The 20,194-nt window shown below is 49.0% G+C and overlaps 1 protein-coding gene across 2 annotated transcripts in view; it reads right to left on the bottom strand.

The window, feature by feature from the left end:
* Window positions 1–20,194, bottom strand: part of LOC133359158 (cingulin-like protein 1) — a 114,381-nt gene that overhangs the window by 77,720 nt on the left and 16,467 nt on the right. For both annotated transcript variants that reach the window (XR_009757153.1, XM_061577561.1), the window contains exon 2: window positions 8,114–9,412. Coding sequence is in view for 1 of the 2 variants with exons in the window: in XM_061577561.1 (XP_061433545.1) it covers window positions 8,114–9,400 (1,287 nt within the window). In the remaining variant the exon portion in view is untranslated. The remainder of the gene's footprint in view (window positions 1–8,113; window positions 9,413–20,194) is intronic.

The raw sequence follows: 20,194 nt of genomic DNA, 5'->3' as shown, positions 1-20,194 counted from the left end.
GTGCATTTATTGCATTAAACCCTCTGACCCCATCACATATTTAATGCCATGAAACTCTCCATTGGTGGCCGCATAGAAGGACTGGCTCCTACCATAGGAATGTAGACGACTCACAGTGGCTTAGGGCCTCCAGTAGAGATGAACATCACCCCCACTCTTATTCGAGCCTGAGCGAAGCTTTATTCCCTATGTCAACGTCTGCTCATTTCTTAATACAACATTTTACTCTAGATTTGAAGTTACTACTATCAAAGGTTTGTTCATGAAGCAATCCAGATATATAAACATGGACGTAACTTCAACCGAGAAGATGGATACAAATTGAGCAATCATTGGAAGGATGTTATCAACCAGTTAAAACCCTAACTGCTGTATAGTTTGCTCTGATATCCGTATATCCAGTCCTGCTCAGTCCCATCATTTAGAACTTTGCCTTACGTGTCCATGGACCGCCCCCTGCTCTTCAGGCTATCGACCCTCAATTTTTCTTCTGCGTCCTTTCCTCTCCACTCTCTCAATCCTTGGCTTCGCCCCCCACCTCACCAATATAACCCCCTGGTAATCGCAGCTCTTTTGCCCATTTCAGCAACTGTGTTTTGCTGTGATTTTTCCCACCTGATGGCGGACGCTTGTGTTGCATCCGAAACGTCGTGATTTAATTTACTTTTATTTATTTAAAAATATATATTTTTCACCTACGTGACTTTACCGAAAGAACCAAAGAGTAAACGACATTTGATGTTCAACTTGTCCGCTATTTACGGCTTTTGAAGTCAAATGTATTTCAATACAAAAATACTAAATCCATTCATCATTATGATCAATCGTTGTCTATTCACTGCTGGTTGAAGGTCTCGGTATGCCACCGCCATCCTTCTCTGGGTCTCGTGATGCCACAATCCATCTCACCTCCGGTACCACTCAACAGGGTGGTACGTGGCATACAAAAAACATAGCGCATGGCAAATATGGTGAACTGTAGTGGCCTGTAACAGAACACGTGCAATCATCATGTAGGTTGTGGTTGAGCAGGCATCATTGTACATTTCTTTAATGAGGATTTGGTACACAAACCAACAAATTTGCAGAGGTTGCATAAAACAAATATGCAAAACAGAGCACCAACAAACCAGAGGGGACCTTTGTCGCTGATTAACAGCTGGGCCAGTTAATGTAAAAACCTCGAGAAAATAATAATCACCCAGGCACACACCCTGGGCTTGCAAGGCACAGCTGGGTGGCACACCCACTGCCCAGACAGCCTGCCTATAACCACCAGTATCACCTGATGCTTCCTCTCCTGAGCCCTTACAACACACGGCACCCAACGCACAGTGCAACAGCAGCCAGCACACAGCACACAACACCCAATACACAGCACACTACACAACACACGGCGCCCAACACACAGTGCAGCAGCACCCAACACACAGCACACAACACTCAATACACAGCACACAACACACACAACACACACAGCACTCAATACACAGCACACTGCACACAGCACCCATCACATGGAACCCAATACACAGTACAACAGCACCCAACACAGGGCACCCAACACAGTAACAACAGCACCCAACACACCGTGCACTACACACAACACACGGCACCCAATACACAGGAAAACAGTACCCATTACACAGCACACTACATACAACACCTACCACACGGCACCCAACAGACAGTACAACAGCACCCAACAAAGGACACTCAATACACAGTACAACAGCTCCAAATACACACGGAATCCAACACACGGAACCCAACACACACAGCGTTTACATATGCAGCAGAAGGGAGTGTGTGTATTCCTGCTGCAAACGGCCCCATGGCTCAATTCTGATACCCCTGCAGCAGCATGGAGACCCGTTACCTTGAAAACTAGAAACCCAGAACAGGGCAGAAGGCAAGGAGTTTGCACCTCTGTACATTTTGCCCTCGCTGACCCCGAGTCTCGCTTGCAAAATGCTCTCATGTCACCGAGCCGAGAGATATTGGTCGGAGAAACAAATTGGAAAACGTTGCAGAGTAAGTGGCAAGTGTACCTAGGGGCAGCCGTGACAGGCGGCACTGGAATTAAAACGATGCAACACAGAGGAGGACGAGAGCACGTTCAGAGTGATTTTCACGGCCGAACTTACAATTTAAATGTAATGCAGCAATGTGCCGAGAGGAGCGCGCGTTTCATCACTGCTTGCTGCCTGCTTTGATACGGTTCATGAACACGGTTATGAACAAAACAATATCGAACAAAACCTGAATAGTGGGCAAAGAAGCGTAAAGAGACGGCTGCTTGGAGAGACAGAGAAAGGAGCACGTGGTGAAAACAGACGCCGGTGACTGACAACGTCCACTATGAAGAAGACTACGGAGGCTCGGGCAGGGCACGTCTAGGGCAGGACACTTCTAGGGCAGGGCAAGTCTAGGGCAGGACGCGTCGCTGTAAAGGATGACGGCCGATGATCAAGAGTAAATTGAGAGTGGCAGCCAAGGAACGGAACGTGTCTGAGAGGACGCCTACGTAGCGGCGTGGCGAGGCCTTCATCCAGCAGCGGATTGACCATGGCCGACGACGACGAATGAACGATGCTGCAGTGGGGGTGGCGCGCTTTTGTGGGCTGTGCGTGAACGTGATCAAAATGGGCAGAGTGCGAGACAGACACCTTGCCAAGAGCAGGGTGGTTTGGTGTGGCTGTAGCACAGCGGTGTAGATGTTGTGGTCCTGTGGTTGAGTGAAGCCGACAGTCGGGCGGGCGTGCGGAGGAACCCGGCAACATGAATTGGACCAAGTGAGTCAATACAAAAAGGGGTAGCTTGCATAAGGCAAAACCAAGCGTGCCCATAGCATGGCAACTTTACAAATAAGTCCACGTTTGCCGTTCGTGTTTACATTGATGGCCCACTGGGGGTCGGTCAACAGCAGCAACGGTGGGAGGGTGCCGCTTGATGACGCACAGCGGGGGTCAGGGGGAGCAGGTGGTGTTTGTGTGGGGAGCCGAGAATCCCGATAAGAGCCACCAAGCCAATGCCGCAGAAGAAATGCACTTCCATAAGAAGAAGGCCCTGTGGGTGGTGGGACGGGAGGTGTAAAAAAAAATTTGTAAAAAAAAATTGTAAACAAAAATAGTAAAAAATAAATCTGTGTAGGAGGCAAATATGGGAAGCAGGTTTACATTGCTACTCGATGATAAGAAAGAGTTCTCTTACCGTGGAGTCAACGCGTTCCACAACCACAGGGGTTGCCATGGGCGTGTGACTGACCGTGCGCGTTTGGAACCTACACGCTAGGGATAACACGAGCCCACAGGGGGAAGGCAACAGCAACCGCGTGCTCTTTGGCTTGATCAATGTCGCCTGGACCAGCCTTGAAGGTGAACGTGATGCTCGTGCAAAACTTCACCAGAGCTGAAGAAGGAAGACATCGTGCTGCTCGCAGCAGACATCGCGGCTATCGCGATTTTCACCTTTGGCTTGTGTTGCTATCGAAACGTCGTGATTTTTTTGTTTTATTTTCTACCCACGTGACTTTACCGAAAGAACCAAAGAGCATGGATCCCTGCAGTCACGAAAGCTTCAAATCGAGAAGAGGAAGCAATTTTTTTCTTTGCTTGCGATTACGTGCAGGTGCGCACAGCGGTGGCCAGAGATTGTGCACAATGTGCAAGATGCACATCAAACAAAACACACGCAGCAATTCCTGTTGCTTTATATATCTCGATTGTGCTACTGGCATCCAAGGAGCAAGTGAAGCATTTTACATTCATTCAGCATGGCAAGCTCCACTTGAATGTGCTGCACATGGGTCAGCTGCACTTGAGCTGCGCTAGAGGGAGCTGCTCTTGAGTAGAGCTGCTCTTGAGTGGAGCTGCTCTTGAGTGAGCTGCTCTTGAGTGAGCTGCTCTTGAGTGGAGCTGCACTTGGGTGGAGCTGCTCTTGAGTGGAGCTGCTCTTGAGTGGAGCTGCTCTTGAGTGGAGCTGCTCTTGAGTGAGCTGCTCTTGAGTGGAGCTGCACTTGGGTGGAGCTGCTCTTGAGTGGAGCTGCTCTTGAGTGGAGCTGCTCTTGAGTGGAGCTGCTCTTGAGTGGAGCTGCACTTGGGTGGAGCTGCTCTTGAGTGAGCTGCACTTGGGTGGAGCTGCACTTGGGTGGAGCTGCACTTGGGTGGAGCTGCTCTTGAGTGAGCTGCACTTGAGTGGAGCTGCACTTGGGTGGAGCTGCACTTGAGTGTAGCTGCACTTGAGTGAGCTCCACGCGAGCTCCACACGAGCTCCACGTGGAGCTCCACGCGAGCTCGACGCGAGCTCCACGCGAATGAGCTCCATGTGGGTGAGATGCTTCGTGAGTGAGCTGCTGCCTGTAAGTCCGCACGCTCACCACTGAAGCAGTTGACTCAATGTGGAGGTTAGATTATCTGCAGAAGCTAACGACTTCCACAGAGAATTTCAAAGCTGCTGCCCGATTCAGTGTGTACACGAAGAAAGCCTGCGACACCATTCACAGGCGTAGACGGAAATAGAAATGAATAACAGTCGGGACTAAAAGTTCGTAAAATAATATATTACTTTACCCAAAGTCTACCTTGCAAAAGAGAAAATCAAGCTTGGTTGGCTATCACCTCTTAAATAAATAATTGGGACTGTTCTGTAACATTTTAAGACGGCATACCTAGATGGATTAAAAAATTACCCCACGGGCCCTCACTTATCATCCTTCAAGGGTTAATCATGTGACCAATATGCTTTGCGGTCTTCACTTCAAAAGACAAGCAAGCGGTTTGACCCCAAGATGGACAGGATAGAAACAATCCGCACACCACACACACCTCACACGTTGATCATTAAGTGTTGGTAGCCAGCCAGAGACCATCACTCTCCCTACATGTGCGGACCTCGGGCTCGGATTCAAATAGAGGTCTTCAGTGGTGCTGCCTGAGTGTTCAGATGTGGGACCCCAAGTTGCCCGTTTTCTGCCGTCTTCCGTGGCAGAAGGATCCGCTTGCTTCATAGCGGAAAATTTCCCTAAACCATGGCTCCAGTGGGAAAGGAACGTTAACATTCCCCTGGGATCGCTAATCACATCGTGAAGCTCAAAGTGAAGCTGCGTTCATTTCCAAGCCATGTGATGCCCGCCCACAGTTTGACGTGGGTCATAGGATGAAGAAAAACAGCCACTAAATGAATGCCCTGTAATGAACCAGCACTACTAACCTGCCTCTGGCATTCCATATCAACCCCAGTGACTCACAATGGAAAAGTTAAGAGGTCAAATCCCAGACTGCTGTGGGTTCTGACCTTCGTTCCTTTTTGTGACAAGCCAATAGCAGTGGCCGTACGAGAGGCTGGCATCACCGTGTGTGTGTGTTCAATTCCCACCACCGGTTCTGGGCCCATTATCCATACGAAGATGGAGACTCTACATTTTAACGATTTTTTTCGCGATGTTGAAATCCCAGAGGTAAATTACAAGATGTGAAGAGAGACGGGTGTGGTCGCATTGCTCGTGTGAGCGAGCAGATGCTGCGACTCATTCTGCTGTGCCGGGTGGTGCCGATCCCACGGTGCCAGCTCTGCCGCCCTCCAATGAGGCCTCACGATGCCGCAGCAGCAGCAGCAGCAGCAGACGGCTTTGTTGGTCGCTTTAAGAGCCCTCTGAGAAAGTTAATAAACTTATTTTCTTTTGGCAACTATGGATGACTGCTGGGAGTTGTTATAAGGCCTGCCACTCATCCAGCAAATGACACCGTTAAACTGTCGAGGTGTTTGGTAAATTTGACGCGAGGGACGGCAAGTGCTGCTCGAACTGTAAATATTTCCCTGCTGTGCATCAGGTAAACACGTTTCCAGCAACAAAGGTGGCCATTTCCACTCAAAACGTTGAGAGTTCTTTATAAATCCAGCCGATGCGAATGGGGCGTGGATCACCCGTGCAGAAGCAAGGCCGTACAGCTCACCAAGTTAGTAGTTCAGTGGCTTTGCAACCAGTTCATTGTGAGAAAACATTCAAGGAATACCTTTATTTGTCTACGAGCGGCAGAATTATTCGGCTACATTTTTCAAGTGCAAACCGACCCCCACCTCCATTCTAACAGAATGGCAATAAGCTTACAGGAATTTCCCGTGGTATTGTCAGGGCACTCTATGAGTTTCCCATCATGGCTGGTTTCACTGCCATTACTCATTGCTCATCCTCGGGGTATCGCGTTTCAACCACACGGGGCAAATGACAAAGGCCCTCACAACAATGAGCTGGGCTGCCTGTGGGAACACACGGCGTCACACTACGTCTTGAAGCCCAGTTTCAGGGGAAAATGTTCAGACCGTGGTGATGGGCGCACAAGAGGGGCCCTCCCAGCCACACGGAATCGATGGATTTCCGGTGTGTGGATGTGCCTACTTGGTGGTGGTAGAATGGCTACACTGAGATGACAACACGTGTCGTCTTCATACTGCATAAGGCACAATAACCGCTGGTGAAACCCCTCGGTTTGGTATGGGGATTTGCCCATGGGTGGAGATCAAATGAAGACACAAGGCCAATGTACGATTTCTTCCGATGTCAATTTTTTTTTAGACACCTTCATATCTCTGGCCTCCTTTCAAAAATGCGTTGGGAAAAAATTGGAAAGCTACAGAAATGGACCGGTACGGACAGTCCTGGAGGAAGGGCATTAAGACTTTATTGGAAATCCGCACACGGCAGATTCAAGTCTTCGCCGCAGAACCTCATCTAATTTCGTTTCGTACGCGGCTCTCAAAAAAACCAACATAAGAGCTACGAATATTACATCTCAGAGGAGATTTTTCCCAACACACCCCCCAATGACGGTACACAGACATAGGGTCATGCTTCTTAGGATTGTCCTGAGGTACTTTCCTTATTTGGCAAAACGTTACAAACGTTTCATCGTGCTAGCGGACTAGCTTTGACATGATCATTTATGGGCAATCCGTCCATACGCATTCCGAGATATAATGAAATGCATTTGCAAATTAACATCATGGTTTTCCATCAAAAAGTGTTAATACATTGAAAATAACATGATTTACCCTCCCTGGGAGAGGCGATGTGCTGTGGAAAGTGCAGCTATTGAGCATCAGGGGGCACTGGCACACACGGACGAAAATACCACGAGGTACAGTCTCTCTCCATGATCATCTTCGGTCTCTTAGTGTTCCACCTGAGAGAAGACGTTCCTCACCCTTTCTCTTTCCCCTCTTGCGTGTTTTGTTTACTCTGTGCAACACCACACAGGATACTGTGCGCACCTGCACCAGAGATGTTTCACGAGGGTAACCAGGTCTGTGGGTTTATTTTGTTTGTTCGGATGTATGCTTAATAACACGTATTTTGTAAACGCCACAATAAACACTAATCCTGGTCTTCTGTTAACGTTTCTGGTACCCTCTCTTGAAAGTTCTACTTGTGATGGATGATTGAATAAAGTCATGCTCCCATAGATATCCCCATGAACGCTGATTGTGTTCTTCATTCCGACTTGTACACAATTCATTTCTGAACAGTGGGCAAGGTTGGCTGGAGTTAAAGCATCAACTGGCCCTGCCAATTCTGTTGTTCACACAAACATGCTCATGGTAATTCACAGCTGTTCCTACTCCCTGTAATGTTACCACGATTCACAGTTGCGACAGCGCTCACCGTCTTGACAACCTCAGTGGGCACAACACAAAGAGCAGCCATCTCTGATCATGTGACTTGTCTGCTACCTATCAGGAAAATAATATTGCACACACGTACTTGGGCAAGGCCTCAATCACTGTGCAATTTTTCACAAAATCACACCGTCACAGGTGACAAAATTACGAAATACATTACATTAGTTTAAAATCCCTAATATTTTGGGCTCTGATGACTCACCTATCTACCCAACAAATGGAAAAATATATAATTACATGCAAAATACAAGAGTCAAACAACACGACACAACACATTTGATTTAAGAAGCACTCAGACGTTGTACAGGGATGAGGAGGTGTGAAATCCCAACGCTGGTAATGAGTTTGGTGCTGTGATGAGCAGAATGGCGCACGTGTGAACAAGGCCAAGGCTCTGGCCCAGCGCGCGCGTGCACGTGCGGTGTGTTCTCCGCACCTGCTTGGCGCCGACGGAGCCGCCGCCGGTGGCCTCCGCTCGGGACGCCAACGTAAGCCGCATGGAGCTCGTCACGGCGGCGGTGGCCACCTTCGCGTGCGGCTCCAGAAGGGGGTCGTGACCGCCCGCGCTCGCCTGCCCCCACCACACGCCGCTCCTCGGGCCGTCGAGCTCCACGCGGCTCCTCTCGGTCCGATTCTCCCGCTCGCCAGACCGAGCGCTCGAGAAGTTCTCGAGGCTGCGTGAGCGCACGCGGTCGCCTGCCGAGATCTTTGTGCGCCTGCGGGGACGCCCGCGCACCGCCGCGCTGGCCTCGTCGAACTGCCCGATGAGCTCCTCGATGGACAGGATGTGTCCCGAGTCGATGTCGCGGCCCGTGCCCGCGCGGAACGGGATGTAGCGCCGGTTCTCGTGGCGGTTGGCGCTCTCCCCACGCAGCTCGTCGAGGCCGTCCTCGGACGGCGATCGAAGTGGCGGCCGCTCGGGAGATGCTCGCGAGCGCGAGGACGCGGAGCTCGCGTTGGAGCGCCCGAGGCTGTCCACGTCGCTGCCGGCCCTGCCAGACTCCTCGCTCATGCTCGACACCGACCGCGTCACCGGAGGTTTGTCCCCGCTCCGCCTTCCCCACAACTCCTGCGTCTTCCCGGCCGCGGGCAATGGGGGGCCCCGCACACTTGCGCTGTCGATGACTCTTGTGGCTTGACCTGCAAGCGCGCTTCCCACACCGTTGGCCTCCCCTTTCACCGCCGGCTGCGTCACCCCGACTTTTGGATTTTTCTCCCTCTCTTGCCCATCCACACATGATTGTGCCTTGTCGGCCGGCCTGTACGGCTGAAGGATCCAAGGTTTTTTCTGAAAGTTCAGCTTCTGGCTTGAACTCTGACCCTTCAGTGCTGTGGATCGTGCCTGTTCTCGCGCCCGCATGAATTCTGGCCTCGTGTACTCAGTTTTCTTGTGCAGAGGGTCTTCGGTGGTCACCGAAGAACCGTTTGAGTTGAGGGCCAGGAGGCTCTCGGCGGTTTTCGTTTTGGGCTCCGGCAGTGTGAGCTTCGGGGGGTCCGGCAGGCCGCCCTCGGGCTGCTCGCTCGAGTTGAGCACCACAAAGGGCTGGCCCTTGATGCCCTGGATGCTGATCTGCACGCCGTAGGAGGAGGAGGAATTCATTTCGCTCAAAGGGTTCCCCCCGCCTCTGTGAGCCGGCGCGTTGGCAAAGTCCTCGATGAAGCGAATCTGGAGCCCGTAGTCACGCAGAGACTGTGCGTCCACCTCCTGTCGAGCCGGGTCCATGGTGGCCGCGTTCTGAAAAAGCAAGCGATGCAGGCATTAAGCATCGGGACATACGGGAGGGCCCGGGAGGCTCGCGTGTAATGGTGCTGCTCCAAAGTCGAACTCTGTCCCCGACTCGGCATGGTCGCCCACGGCTGCACGACGCACACACAGGCTATGCGCATAATTGGGTTTTGTTTCCGAAATCAGCAAAGTTAGACGTGCAACATATGTCACAATCAGTTTTCATCAGTCTGACGGTTCACATGGCTCCTTGAGGGGTATCGAGCTCTCGAGCGGTCGATCCGGGTGGGATGCGTAGCTCTGCTGTTGCACGGCCTTCAGGCGAGCGAGCCTGCTTTACTGTGAGCCGGGACCCCACCAGCAGGGAACACACAGCGCGGCCGCCTCAACAGGACAGGAGTTCTCTTCACACACTCAGCAACACAACACCCCTGTTTATTACTCCTGCGTGGTTTGCGATTACCACTGCCTTGCAATTCACTGCGGTGTGCGATTAACATTGCATAACTCCAACCGGAGCGGAAACGTGTAACGTCAACAAGAGACCTGAGACAGAGACGCATCCCGCATGTAATGAAGACTCAACTTGAGGATGGACAAGCCGTACACAATACGACATTTGGTTACTCAAAATAGTAAAGTCAAGACCTCTCTCCGCCCAGCGCAGCAGCCTCAGCAGCTGCAGCCCAATCACCGACCCAGGGGGGACCTGGGCCAAGGTAAGCTCAGCCAGGAAGTCGTGGCCTCACATTTCAGAGTTTGCTGCTGTGCCAACTACAGTCGTCATCGCGGCAGCCGAGTCAGCCTCGACACCTACAAGTTTACTCTGCGCTGGTTACATGGCAATCCCACTGGACCCACACGCAAACTTCGTGCGGCGATACGGCGAGCGCAGCGTCACCGGGGTCTCCGGCCCAGAGACCTGGAACCAGTTTTACCTGCGGCAGATGTTCGGAATCCGTCCGCGAGTCGGAGCCACTTTGGCAAAAGACTTGAAACGGCGTTATTCCAAAGAGCTCACTGTGTGATAAGTGCACATTTGTGATGGACTGGGCTCATAACAGTGCACGATAGCAAATGTTTGAACTTGCTTACAAAGGTGGGAGCTACCTGTGACCATGTGTGTGGAACAAATATTTTGACATGGACCGCTGTATCACGGGACACGTCACGTTGCGTTGCAGTATCGGCATAACCTGAATCTCCCAGCATCAGCGGAATAAACCAGATCCCCCCAGTTTCCTCAGCGCCCTCTGGGTCTCGCGTCAAACACTCCAGAAGCACCGTGGCGAGCGCCCCCCGCTGTGGTTCTAGCCGGCAGCCGGGGCTCCCCTTTGTCGTGACAGGAGAAGCAGCACCCAGGCAAAACCACAGCTCCACGAACACCTCGCTACCAAGTGGCACAGTCCTGGGGAGGCACTACATCCGGGTTGGTTGCTGCACATGGACTACACTGCAGGCGGGATGCACGTCAAGCCACCTTCACCTCTTGTTAGTGACGTCGCCACGACATACGTTTGGCTCGAATGAGAACGTTCCCAGAAGGTATTGCGCATGCCACCAGGTTGCGGGGTCACACAAATACGATGCTGGACACCTCCCCGTTGGGCAGGGCGAGCTACCCGCGAGGGGCACGAGCGTCCGTCTGCGCAGGGCTGGCTGTGCTACGCACGCTCAGATTTAGTTTTTCTAGGGTCATTCAGGTTTCCTTCCGAGCGCAAAATGATAATACAAATTTTTGGCAACATATACCAAGCAAGGCCGCACTGAAAATCCTCAATAATCATCACGAGGTGTGATTTCAAACAAATACAATGTCACGTTGATCCCGTTAAGGATGGTGAAAAACAACACGAACGGCTTAAAGGGAACAATGCAGCCTGGATCTCCCCTTGCAGCAGCACCGCCATACTGCGTCTGAATGGACACTCACTGGTAGGCAGGTTGGAAGTAATGACGTTCAGAGTTTGTATTCCAGAATGGATTCCAACTGTGCAAAGCCAACAGGGCTTAGATAATAACCGCGGGAGCTGCAGACAAACACCGCGTGCCATTCCCTGCAAAGCAATTGACACGAAAAATGTTTCTTCACCAATGGGGATGAGGCCATAAAATCACCCGCCACTTGGAAAAAACTCCGGCCTCAAACCTGGTCTCCAGCTACAAAGCAGCTTTGTGTTACTCCAGCACTGAACGGCAAGTCCAGGTGAAATCCAAGTCTCTCCTTAAAATATACATTGCATATATGTAGATAAGTGTACGTTTTTATCAGATGATAAACACACCTCTTTGATGAATACATCCTTGGTCTCTCAGCTGTGTATCAGCTTGCCAATAACTCCATTCATTGCATAAAGCAACGTAGTAGACAGTGGTGAATGGCAGCTTTCCATTGCTTCAGTACTACGCTCTTGCAAGAGTTGTGTGCACAGTCTTTGACATGTTTAAATACTGGGGGGCTTTCACTCGTTTGCAACACAGAATTCATATTTGCCAATCAAACATTTGACAACCGTGATAGAGTACACAGCCATAATCAAACTTCAAACACCCCACTACCATTGTGCAGGGGACAATCTTTAAGTGTTTTATTCAACTTTTTGGTTCTTTCGGTAAAGTCACGTAGGTATAAAATAAATTAAGTGATTTAATTTCTTTTCTTTTCTACCTACGTGACTTTACCGAAAGAACCAAAGAGTATGGAACCCTGCAGTCACGAAAACTTCAAATCTAGATTTTGATTCAACTTGTTCATCGAATGTATCCCGATCTTGTTATAATCTGGCAGATTCGAAGAAACGCTTTTTCTCCTAAGATTCCTGTACAACAGCAGAGCCACATACAGTGACACAGATCACATACAAGGAAGGTCCATGGGGCAGCCAGGAGGAAGCCCACGCCATGCGCAGCGTGTGCAGATGAGAGATTAGGTCGTCCATTCAGAGGCACGTACTGAGTAGCCCCCAGTGCTGGGCTCCGCCGTATCAAGATAAAAAAAAGTCTGACAATGGGATTTTTGTGCAGTGGCTCGTGTCAGCAGAGACTCTCTTAGAGTCATGTGAGAACCAGGATTAACATTGAGTGGCAGCTTGCAACCTAAGCTCAGGGTCTTAGCGATGCTGACTCATTTAAGTCAAGTTCAAATCACCAGGCAAAATTATAATGAAGCTTGTTTTGTAATTTTTGTTGTTTTTGGATAAGATTTTTTCGTGGTTAGCGCAATCAACTATGAAGCCAGCAACCGCAGTTTGATTGACAGCCACGGCTAACATCAGTGGTGAGCATAATCTGAACAAATGCAGCCCTCAACTCCCCCACCATCAAACCACCTCCATGATCGACACGTCACGGAGATATGTTCATCCAGCAGTGGATTGACAAAGGGCTTCACTGAATATTACGATAACTTAATTTTAACAATTTTACTTCTTTTCCAAGTTCACTTTTATTTTACCTGGATTAATAGCTATGGAAAACACAACAAATACATTCGCTGTATGCCCACTAAATAAACTAGCATTACAGAAAACTACACACGATTTACAGCTGTGACCACACTTACGTGCACATTAGAAATCTGCGTTTAAACTTTGGAAGTGAGCTGGGAAAATGTAACTTTCATCCCAAGCATTTGCACTGAATGGATGAGTCATCTCTTTCGTATCTCTTCTCTACGATGCACACCATCGGCTTTCCTTCAGTGCCACTCCCTTCACACAATCCTCCTCCTTGCTACGCTCCATGACCGCGTTCCATCACATACGTCTTCTCACCACCCCGTGATCACACCAATGCCACGTACGCTGCACACAAAGCTCTGTATTGTGTTATAGCAATGTGTTGCTTTCTCTGCTACAACCACAAGTGAACACGATGTCCATTATCAATGTTTGCACAATACATCGGCTGCATGGGATTGCGCTGGATCTGCGCTTTGCTTGGCCATGCCTGGCGTCTTGCTCGCAGATTGAGGACCTCATTGAAGTCTCAAAATTCCCTGTCAATTTTTTGGTGGAAATTAGAAGAGGCCATTTGGCTCTTCTTCACCAAATGTTGAGTCCGCAACGACCAAGACTGGACGAAATTCGTCCAGCGTGACAATGACTAGGATCAGAGACCTGAACGAGCCTGACCATGGACGAGTAGAAATTAACTCGTCTGAATGCAGATGCAGAACTTAGATGCTGGCTACATTACCCCTGCAGCAGATCCACGCTCCGTGGACGCACACGTCGAGCAGCTCTGTGAAACAATCGCCGCCTCGACCACATCAATGTTCGTCTCGGCGCAGAGGATCTCGCACGTTGGGTTATTTTGGGTTATTTTATCTAAATGCACAGCAGTACATTTTTTGGTGTTACTGTAGCGTTTCATAAATTCTCATCAGGCCCCATTATGTTTGCTGCACAAATGTCTACCTTTCCCTAGTCGTTTTTTGTTCCGTTCCTTGCCCTTTTCCCACATGTGCCTCGCTAGCTGAAGAAATGTATTGTTGGAATGCCCCTTGCTATGCATGCAGCCTGCCCTACCTACCCACGTTCCTGGACATGTATGCAGAGAGTTGTTGACGTTATAGTTAATGAAATTCATAGTCCGAGCTGAACAATAATCGTCGTGTCCAATTTTCTGTCTTCTTCTTTGGCAAAAGCTCGGTTAGCAAGCAGTGATGCTGCCGTGCTTCACAGCCAAGTGGTCGTGCAGGGGGCGCACAGCGAAAGGCGCGGAAGACCGCACGGCGAGCCAAGGGGGGGCTCGTGTGGCAAGACACTGAACACCAGGAGTCCGCCCCGCGGCCATAGGCTTTGATATCATATCCCTCGTCGTGGCTCCAACATAGCGTTGCTTTGTGCTCGTGCTTGGATGGTATTGATCAGGGAAACACAATGGAGCGATGGCTTTAAATGCACCGGGAGAAATTACCAAATGTAATAAGTAATATTTAAAAAAAACTTTTATTAAACACGCTTTTATGAAATGTACTAGTAATGAAAAAACGCCGCGACTCCAGGAAGTGGCCCCGAAGCTTGCCATAACGTAAGAGACCGTGCCCAATTACAGCCGTCAGTTGACCGTGGACAATTAGACCCAAGCTGAAACATAACATATAAAAAAGAACGTTAAAATTTTTTTTTTTATGATAGAATATAGTATTGTCATCAGAAAGACATAAGTATACCAAGTTTGTAGTCGATACCACATTGTAAAGTGGGTTAAAATTGAGTTACAAGATTTGAGGATACAACAACAACAGAGTGAGTTAAAAGAAAGCGTGTAATAAAAAGCTACCGAGGTGGTTGGGTGGCCCACACAGCTAAAGCAGTGTTCAATTAATACGCCAGCACTTCTGAGAGCGCAAGTTCAAACCCAAGGCACCGGTCTAATGCCGTTTCCTTGGCCATTAGAAACCGTGCCCAAGCCGCACCACTTGAGGAAGGAGCTCGGCCCCACCACCACATCTCCCCCGCCCCCAAGACCCACTCCTTGCTCTCCTTGATTGGAAGGAAGTGATCAGACTTTTTTTATAATGTAACTAGCTTTACTACCCGGCTTCGCCCGGGACTTGGATTCACCACGCCCGGCCGCCTGTCTCCCCAGTGGCGATGTTCACACACCACACCAGTTACTTGTTTGAGGCTGAGTCGACCTAGGGGAGGCCCAGGACCGGTTAAAATAATCGTCACCGGTGGTGGCCGTGAGCGGGAATCGAACTCGGGTTGCCGGGTTCGTAGCGCAGCGCGCTAAGCGCTACACTACAATGCGTTACGCTTCCACATGCGCGGGTCACATGACAAATTTGGCGTCACAGCTCATTTGCCGTGCAAAAAATTTCTGCATTATTGAGCTCCTCCACCCCCCCCAAACAAATAAAAGTCTATTTTTTTATCATTTTTGCATGGTGTACAGTCTGGAAAGTACCCACATGGCAAATTTCAAGTTTGTTGCATGTCGGAAGTACGCTACACATTTTGAATAGACACACATAATCACAACTTTACCTTTTATATATATGTGGAGATGTGGAGATGTTCATCAGGCCCCATGGTATGTAAAGTGAAGCCTCCAACTCGTATCCACTCTCTCTGGACTCTCTATGCGCTGTGAAGAAGGGCCATAGCCCGAAACATCACCTATGATACACTTTTTACTTTGAAGCCAAGCGTTGTTGATGAATGTTGATATTTTGTTAAAACAAAGTTTAGCGTACGCTTTAGTTAGTATACACCCTCTCAAGCAAATATCGGTCAGTTGTGTCACTTCTGGTGTGCTTTTAAACGAAGCAACATCACAGCCGTGAAGCGTGGGGCGCATCGCCCCTCGGCACGATGTCACGATGGCTACCGAGCGAAGCTCCGGTTCCGGGTCAGACCGAGCGTTCACATCACATGGCGCCGCGGTGACGAGATGATAACTACCTCGCCTGGTGTACAGGACGCCGTGGGCACGATCTCGACCCTGACGCCTGTTGTATATTTGGAGTTTGCACGTTCTCCCTGTGGTCGCGTGGATTTTTCTCCGGGTCCTCCTGGTCTTCCCTCAACATTTAGAAACACGCGTTTAGAGTATTTGGCTGCGATAAACTTCTACTTGATAATCCACTTTGTTGAGCTATGATTCTGAAAAAGAGCTATGTAGAGTTCAGCGGGCCTTATCTGGTAAAATAAAAAGTTAATTTTGGTTTTAGATTCACTCACGTTGGTGTACAACGGGTCTCAAATGTGAATTTAACACCCTGTTCTATCACACGCACGTTATGTATTTCTTGGGTAAGGTATTATAATTACGTTCCAAAACTATATTGGGTTATTGGCGATGCGTGTCGGCAATCCAGCAACCAGCAGGCAGTCTGGGTGGGTCCCGCGGGGACGATGTTTGTGAGCGGGTGGGATGCGCGGCTGGACGTCTGTCTGGCAGACAGCGCAGGCAGCGCAGATGCTCCGAGCCCAACTTGGCATCGTTGCAGCCTCTCCCCACCTGCATCTTCACTGCAGGTGCCTCAACCAGAGATTGAAACCGCTGGGCCGGTACAAAACCAGAGTCAAGTACGGCGAGGACAGCCATGCCTGTGGACAATCTCATCATTCCAGCGACACCAATGTGCACGTAATCATTCTGGAAAACTAATCTTGACGTTTGACATATGGGGAGGGCATTACCAGTAACAAAGAGTTGTATCCAGGACACCACGGTTACTCTAGTCTGCTCTTAAGATAATATAAGTGTCCACATGATTAAGAGAACCTCAAGTCTCATCTGAAAGACAATACGGTAAGGCAACACGGATGAACGTATGTACCCCGCAGGCAAGCACCCCCGCGTGAGAGTACAAAGACAAAGATCCCCCGTATAGCCTTAACAGACTGTAGGGGCAAGTGCTGTTAGCGAGCACCTATGAAGGCCGGCACGGCACACGAGGGGGCGGGTGGCCAACACCACGCCGGGCCGCCTTTGTCTCCCTAGTGGTGATGTTTACACATTGCACCGGGTACTCATTTGAGGCTGAGTCGACCTAGGGGAGGCCAAGGACCGGTTCAGATGATCGTCACTGGTATTTGCCGCGAGCGGGAATCGAACGCGGGTCGCCAGGTTCGTAGTGCAGCGCGCTAACTGCTACACCACCGTTCCCCATGCGCGAGAGTACAGGCAGAGCAGCACGGAGAAGCATGAAGGCACTTCACAAATGCGGCCATCTGTCCCCTATTCACGGTTCATACATCTGGATGGATTTCCAAGCCTCTTGAAAATTAATCCACACGCAGATATCATTCGGAGGCAATTAACCAGCAGAAAAACGAATACTGCTCAAGGCTTTGGAATCCCTTATTGGGGGAGGGGAGGGGGTGCGACTGGTGACGTAATAGTGGATCAATTCATTGCGCATTCTTTTCAGTGCCTGCTCAAGGCACTCGGGCCTGGTCATGCATTCCAGAGCTGCTCCACCTGCTTCCATTCAGGGAACCTGGCTCCTGGTGAAATGCGTGGTGCATTGCTAATGCCTTGGGAATGTATGCGCCAGCATTCACAATCTGCTGCCCCCATTCCAAGAAACTCGTAAATCAGGTTTGGGGGCCCCGCGTTAATGTATACAAATGATTCACTGTTATTGAGAAAAGCAGGTTTGACTTTTGACGGCAACACCAAGTGATTTCCAGGGTTCGTTTTCATTCCAGGATTTCATTGCATTGCCATCGTATTGCGGCCGATGAAAACAGCGGTGGAAGAGAGGTCTCAGCGATAATCCTGTGAGGGTTCACTAAGCCAGCAGGGCTAACAACCTGAGTTCAGATCCAGAAACCCACGCATAACTAAAACAGATTAAAGATTAAACAATTGTACGGTCTCAGTACGTAACAACCACTGCATAAAAATACGACGTACATTTAATTTCTACTTGATTCCACCTAGCCCAGCTACGAGGGCTAAAATGTGTACTTGCTGCTGCCAAGAAAGTGCAGTCCAGTGTTGAATAGGCAACAGATTTTACTGGACTCCAGCATTAGCTCCGTGGTGTCATCTTTAAATGCCACTCCCTGGGACAATGGGAGCGCGTTCTGGAAGGACGTTTCGTTGCATTGATTTGATAAGCGAGGTTGGGATATACATTGTGAAAAAAACAACTTGAATATGTGAAAAGAACCAAGCAGCAAGTGAATATTCTACAGGCCAAAAAAATTAAAACATTTTAGGTGACATTTTTGTAAGATACCATACAAGCCTGCGATATTGAATGTTGCTATGGCAGCAGAAAAACAATTTAAACGTCAGCAGAGACCAATTTAAACGTCACCACATTTATAAACAGACACCCAGTGCAAGAACTACAACCACTCTCAAAAACTATGATTCACACACCGAATCACGGGTCCAGTGACGCGTAAACATGCAGATAGGGCCACGTCAACCTCCATGTGCCATTGTTAGAAGCGTGACACACAGACTACTCCCTCCTGAAAGCACGGCTCCAAGCCGCAAAGAGACTTTGGTTTCTGTTGATTGAATTTCTACAGCGACAAGACCAGCTCACAGGAGGGCTGAACGATTTGGGGAAAATATCTAATTGCGAGTTTTCTAATAGATATTGCGATTTGATTTGCGATTGTATTTTTGTTAAGTTAAGCTTCAGTTCAATATTCACTGTGTAATAGGTTTAAACATGTGATGGAGCATTACCACGTGATTTCATCAAGATATTAACTGCTCTATATGTGCAATGCAAAGATGAGAACTTAAAAGATATTAATAGCTTCCAACATGCATTTATTAAACTGTTCTAATTGAAATAAAACATGAGAATAGGTTTTCCCCTTTTTACTGGCAACAAAACAGCTGTGTTAAGATGTTAAGACACCAAACTGAAACCTTTTACAAGGAATCATGTCTGCATGAACCACAATACTTGTGGTCAGAATGCAAACAAAAAAGATGCTCTGATAAAAAAATGCATTGTCTTTCAAACTGATTGGTCCACACCAGAGACAGCTTTCTTTAGTCTCAAAACGGTGTTAGACCAGAGGACGCCAAAAGGCGTCATTGGTACTGGCAAAGGAGGTCCCATGATGAAATAGAACAATCAAACATAGAACAATGGTTAAGTTAAATAAAGTTATAATAATAAACAAATAGAACAATTCCAATAACAAAGTAATAGCACTTGTCAAATCGCAAAAAATCGCAGCCTTTGCGATTTGCTAATCGCATTGTTTCAAATTGCGATTTCGATTTTAAATCGATTAATCGTTCAGCCCTCGCCTCACAGCTGCAACACGGCCAAAGTCGAACGCTGCCGTCCCCCTCCGAGTCCTGCTGCCACTCGTGCCCCGTGCACTCACTCCGTGCCCACGCGCCGTGAGACACCGGGGGGACATCACCGCTCTCCCTCATCGTCACGCCGTGTGCTTCCTTCGATGCGTTGCGTTTCCATACGTGTAAAGAAACACCCGTTACCATCAGCAAGTACATCAAGTCCATTAAGTGAGCTGAATTTCTCAAGCTCGAGAGGGCAAATGAGGTTCCAATGGTGTAAATTCTTACCCCGAGCTCTCATACTCTGATGGTGCATTGTCTTTTGAGTTGTGCGCCTTTTGGCGTCATCTGGTCCAACCCATGTGAGACTAGGCTCTAAGGAAAGCTGTCTCAGGTGTGGACCAATCAACTTCAAGGCCAGTGCATACATTATCAGAGTTATGTTTTTTGTTTGCATTATGACTGCAGGTATTGTGGTCTATGCAAACATGATTCCTTGTAAAAAAAAAAAAGGTGTCAGTTTTGTTGCCAGATAGAAGGGTAAAAAAACAATTATCATATTTTTTACTGGCAAATGAGGTTCCAATGGTGAGGGGAGGAGCCTGTTCGGCCCTGGGAAACACTTCACAAAACTCAGATGGAGTCGACCCCATGCCAAACCCAAACACTGAAAACGCCAAGTCCGCGCTCAGCTGTGACGAATCCATTCTTTCACCGGCGACCGGACCCTACTGAGTGCCGGGAGACACAGGCTCAGAGAGAAGGACACTCCAAAATGTAACGTAATTAAACAGAAACGCGCGTGGACAACGTATTACGGCTATTATTCAGAACAGCAGGTGTGTGTCTCGTTTAAACAGACACCTCTGAGTTCACACAAGCAGTATTTATTTACAGCATGCACGAGCAGGTTATGCCAATCTTTTTCAAACACAAACCTGTCTCCAATCGGTAAATGTTTTACGATGTCGTGCTCTTAAGCAAGCGCCTCTTTGAAGCGGCGTGTTAACTAAGCTGTGATGTGACGACGCCATGTCTCCATAGTGCTGA

This window comes from Lethenteron reissneri, chromosome 64 (assembly GCF_015708825.2).
Source record: "Lethenteron reissneri isolate LAM-NWPU_2019-01 chromosome 64, ASM1570882v1, whole genome shotgun sequence".
Lineage (NCBI taxonomy): Eukaryota > Metazoa > Chordata > Hyperoartia > Petromyzontiformes > Petromyzontidae > Lethenteron > Lethenteron reissneri.
Note: the sequence above shows the minus strand (reverse complement) of the source record. Positions and strands in the feature narration are given on the sequence as shown.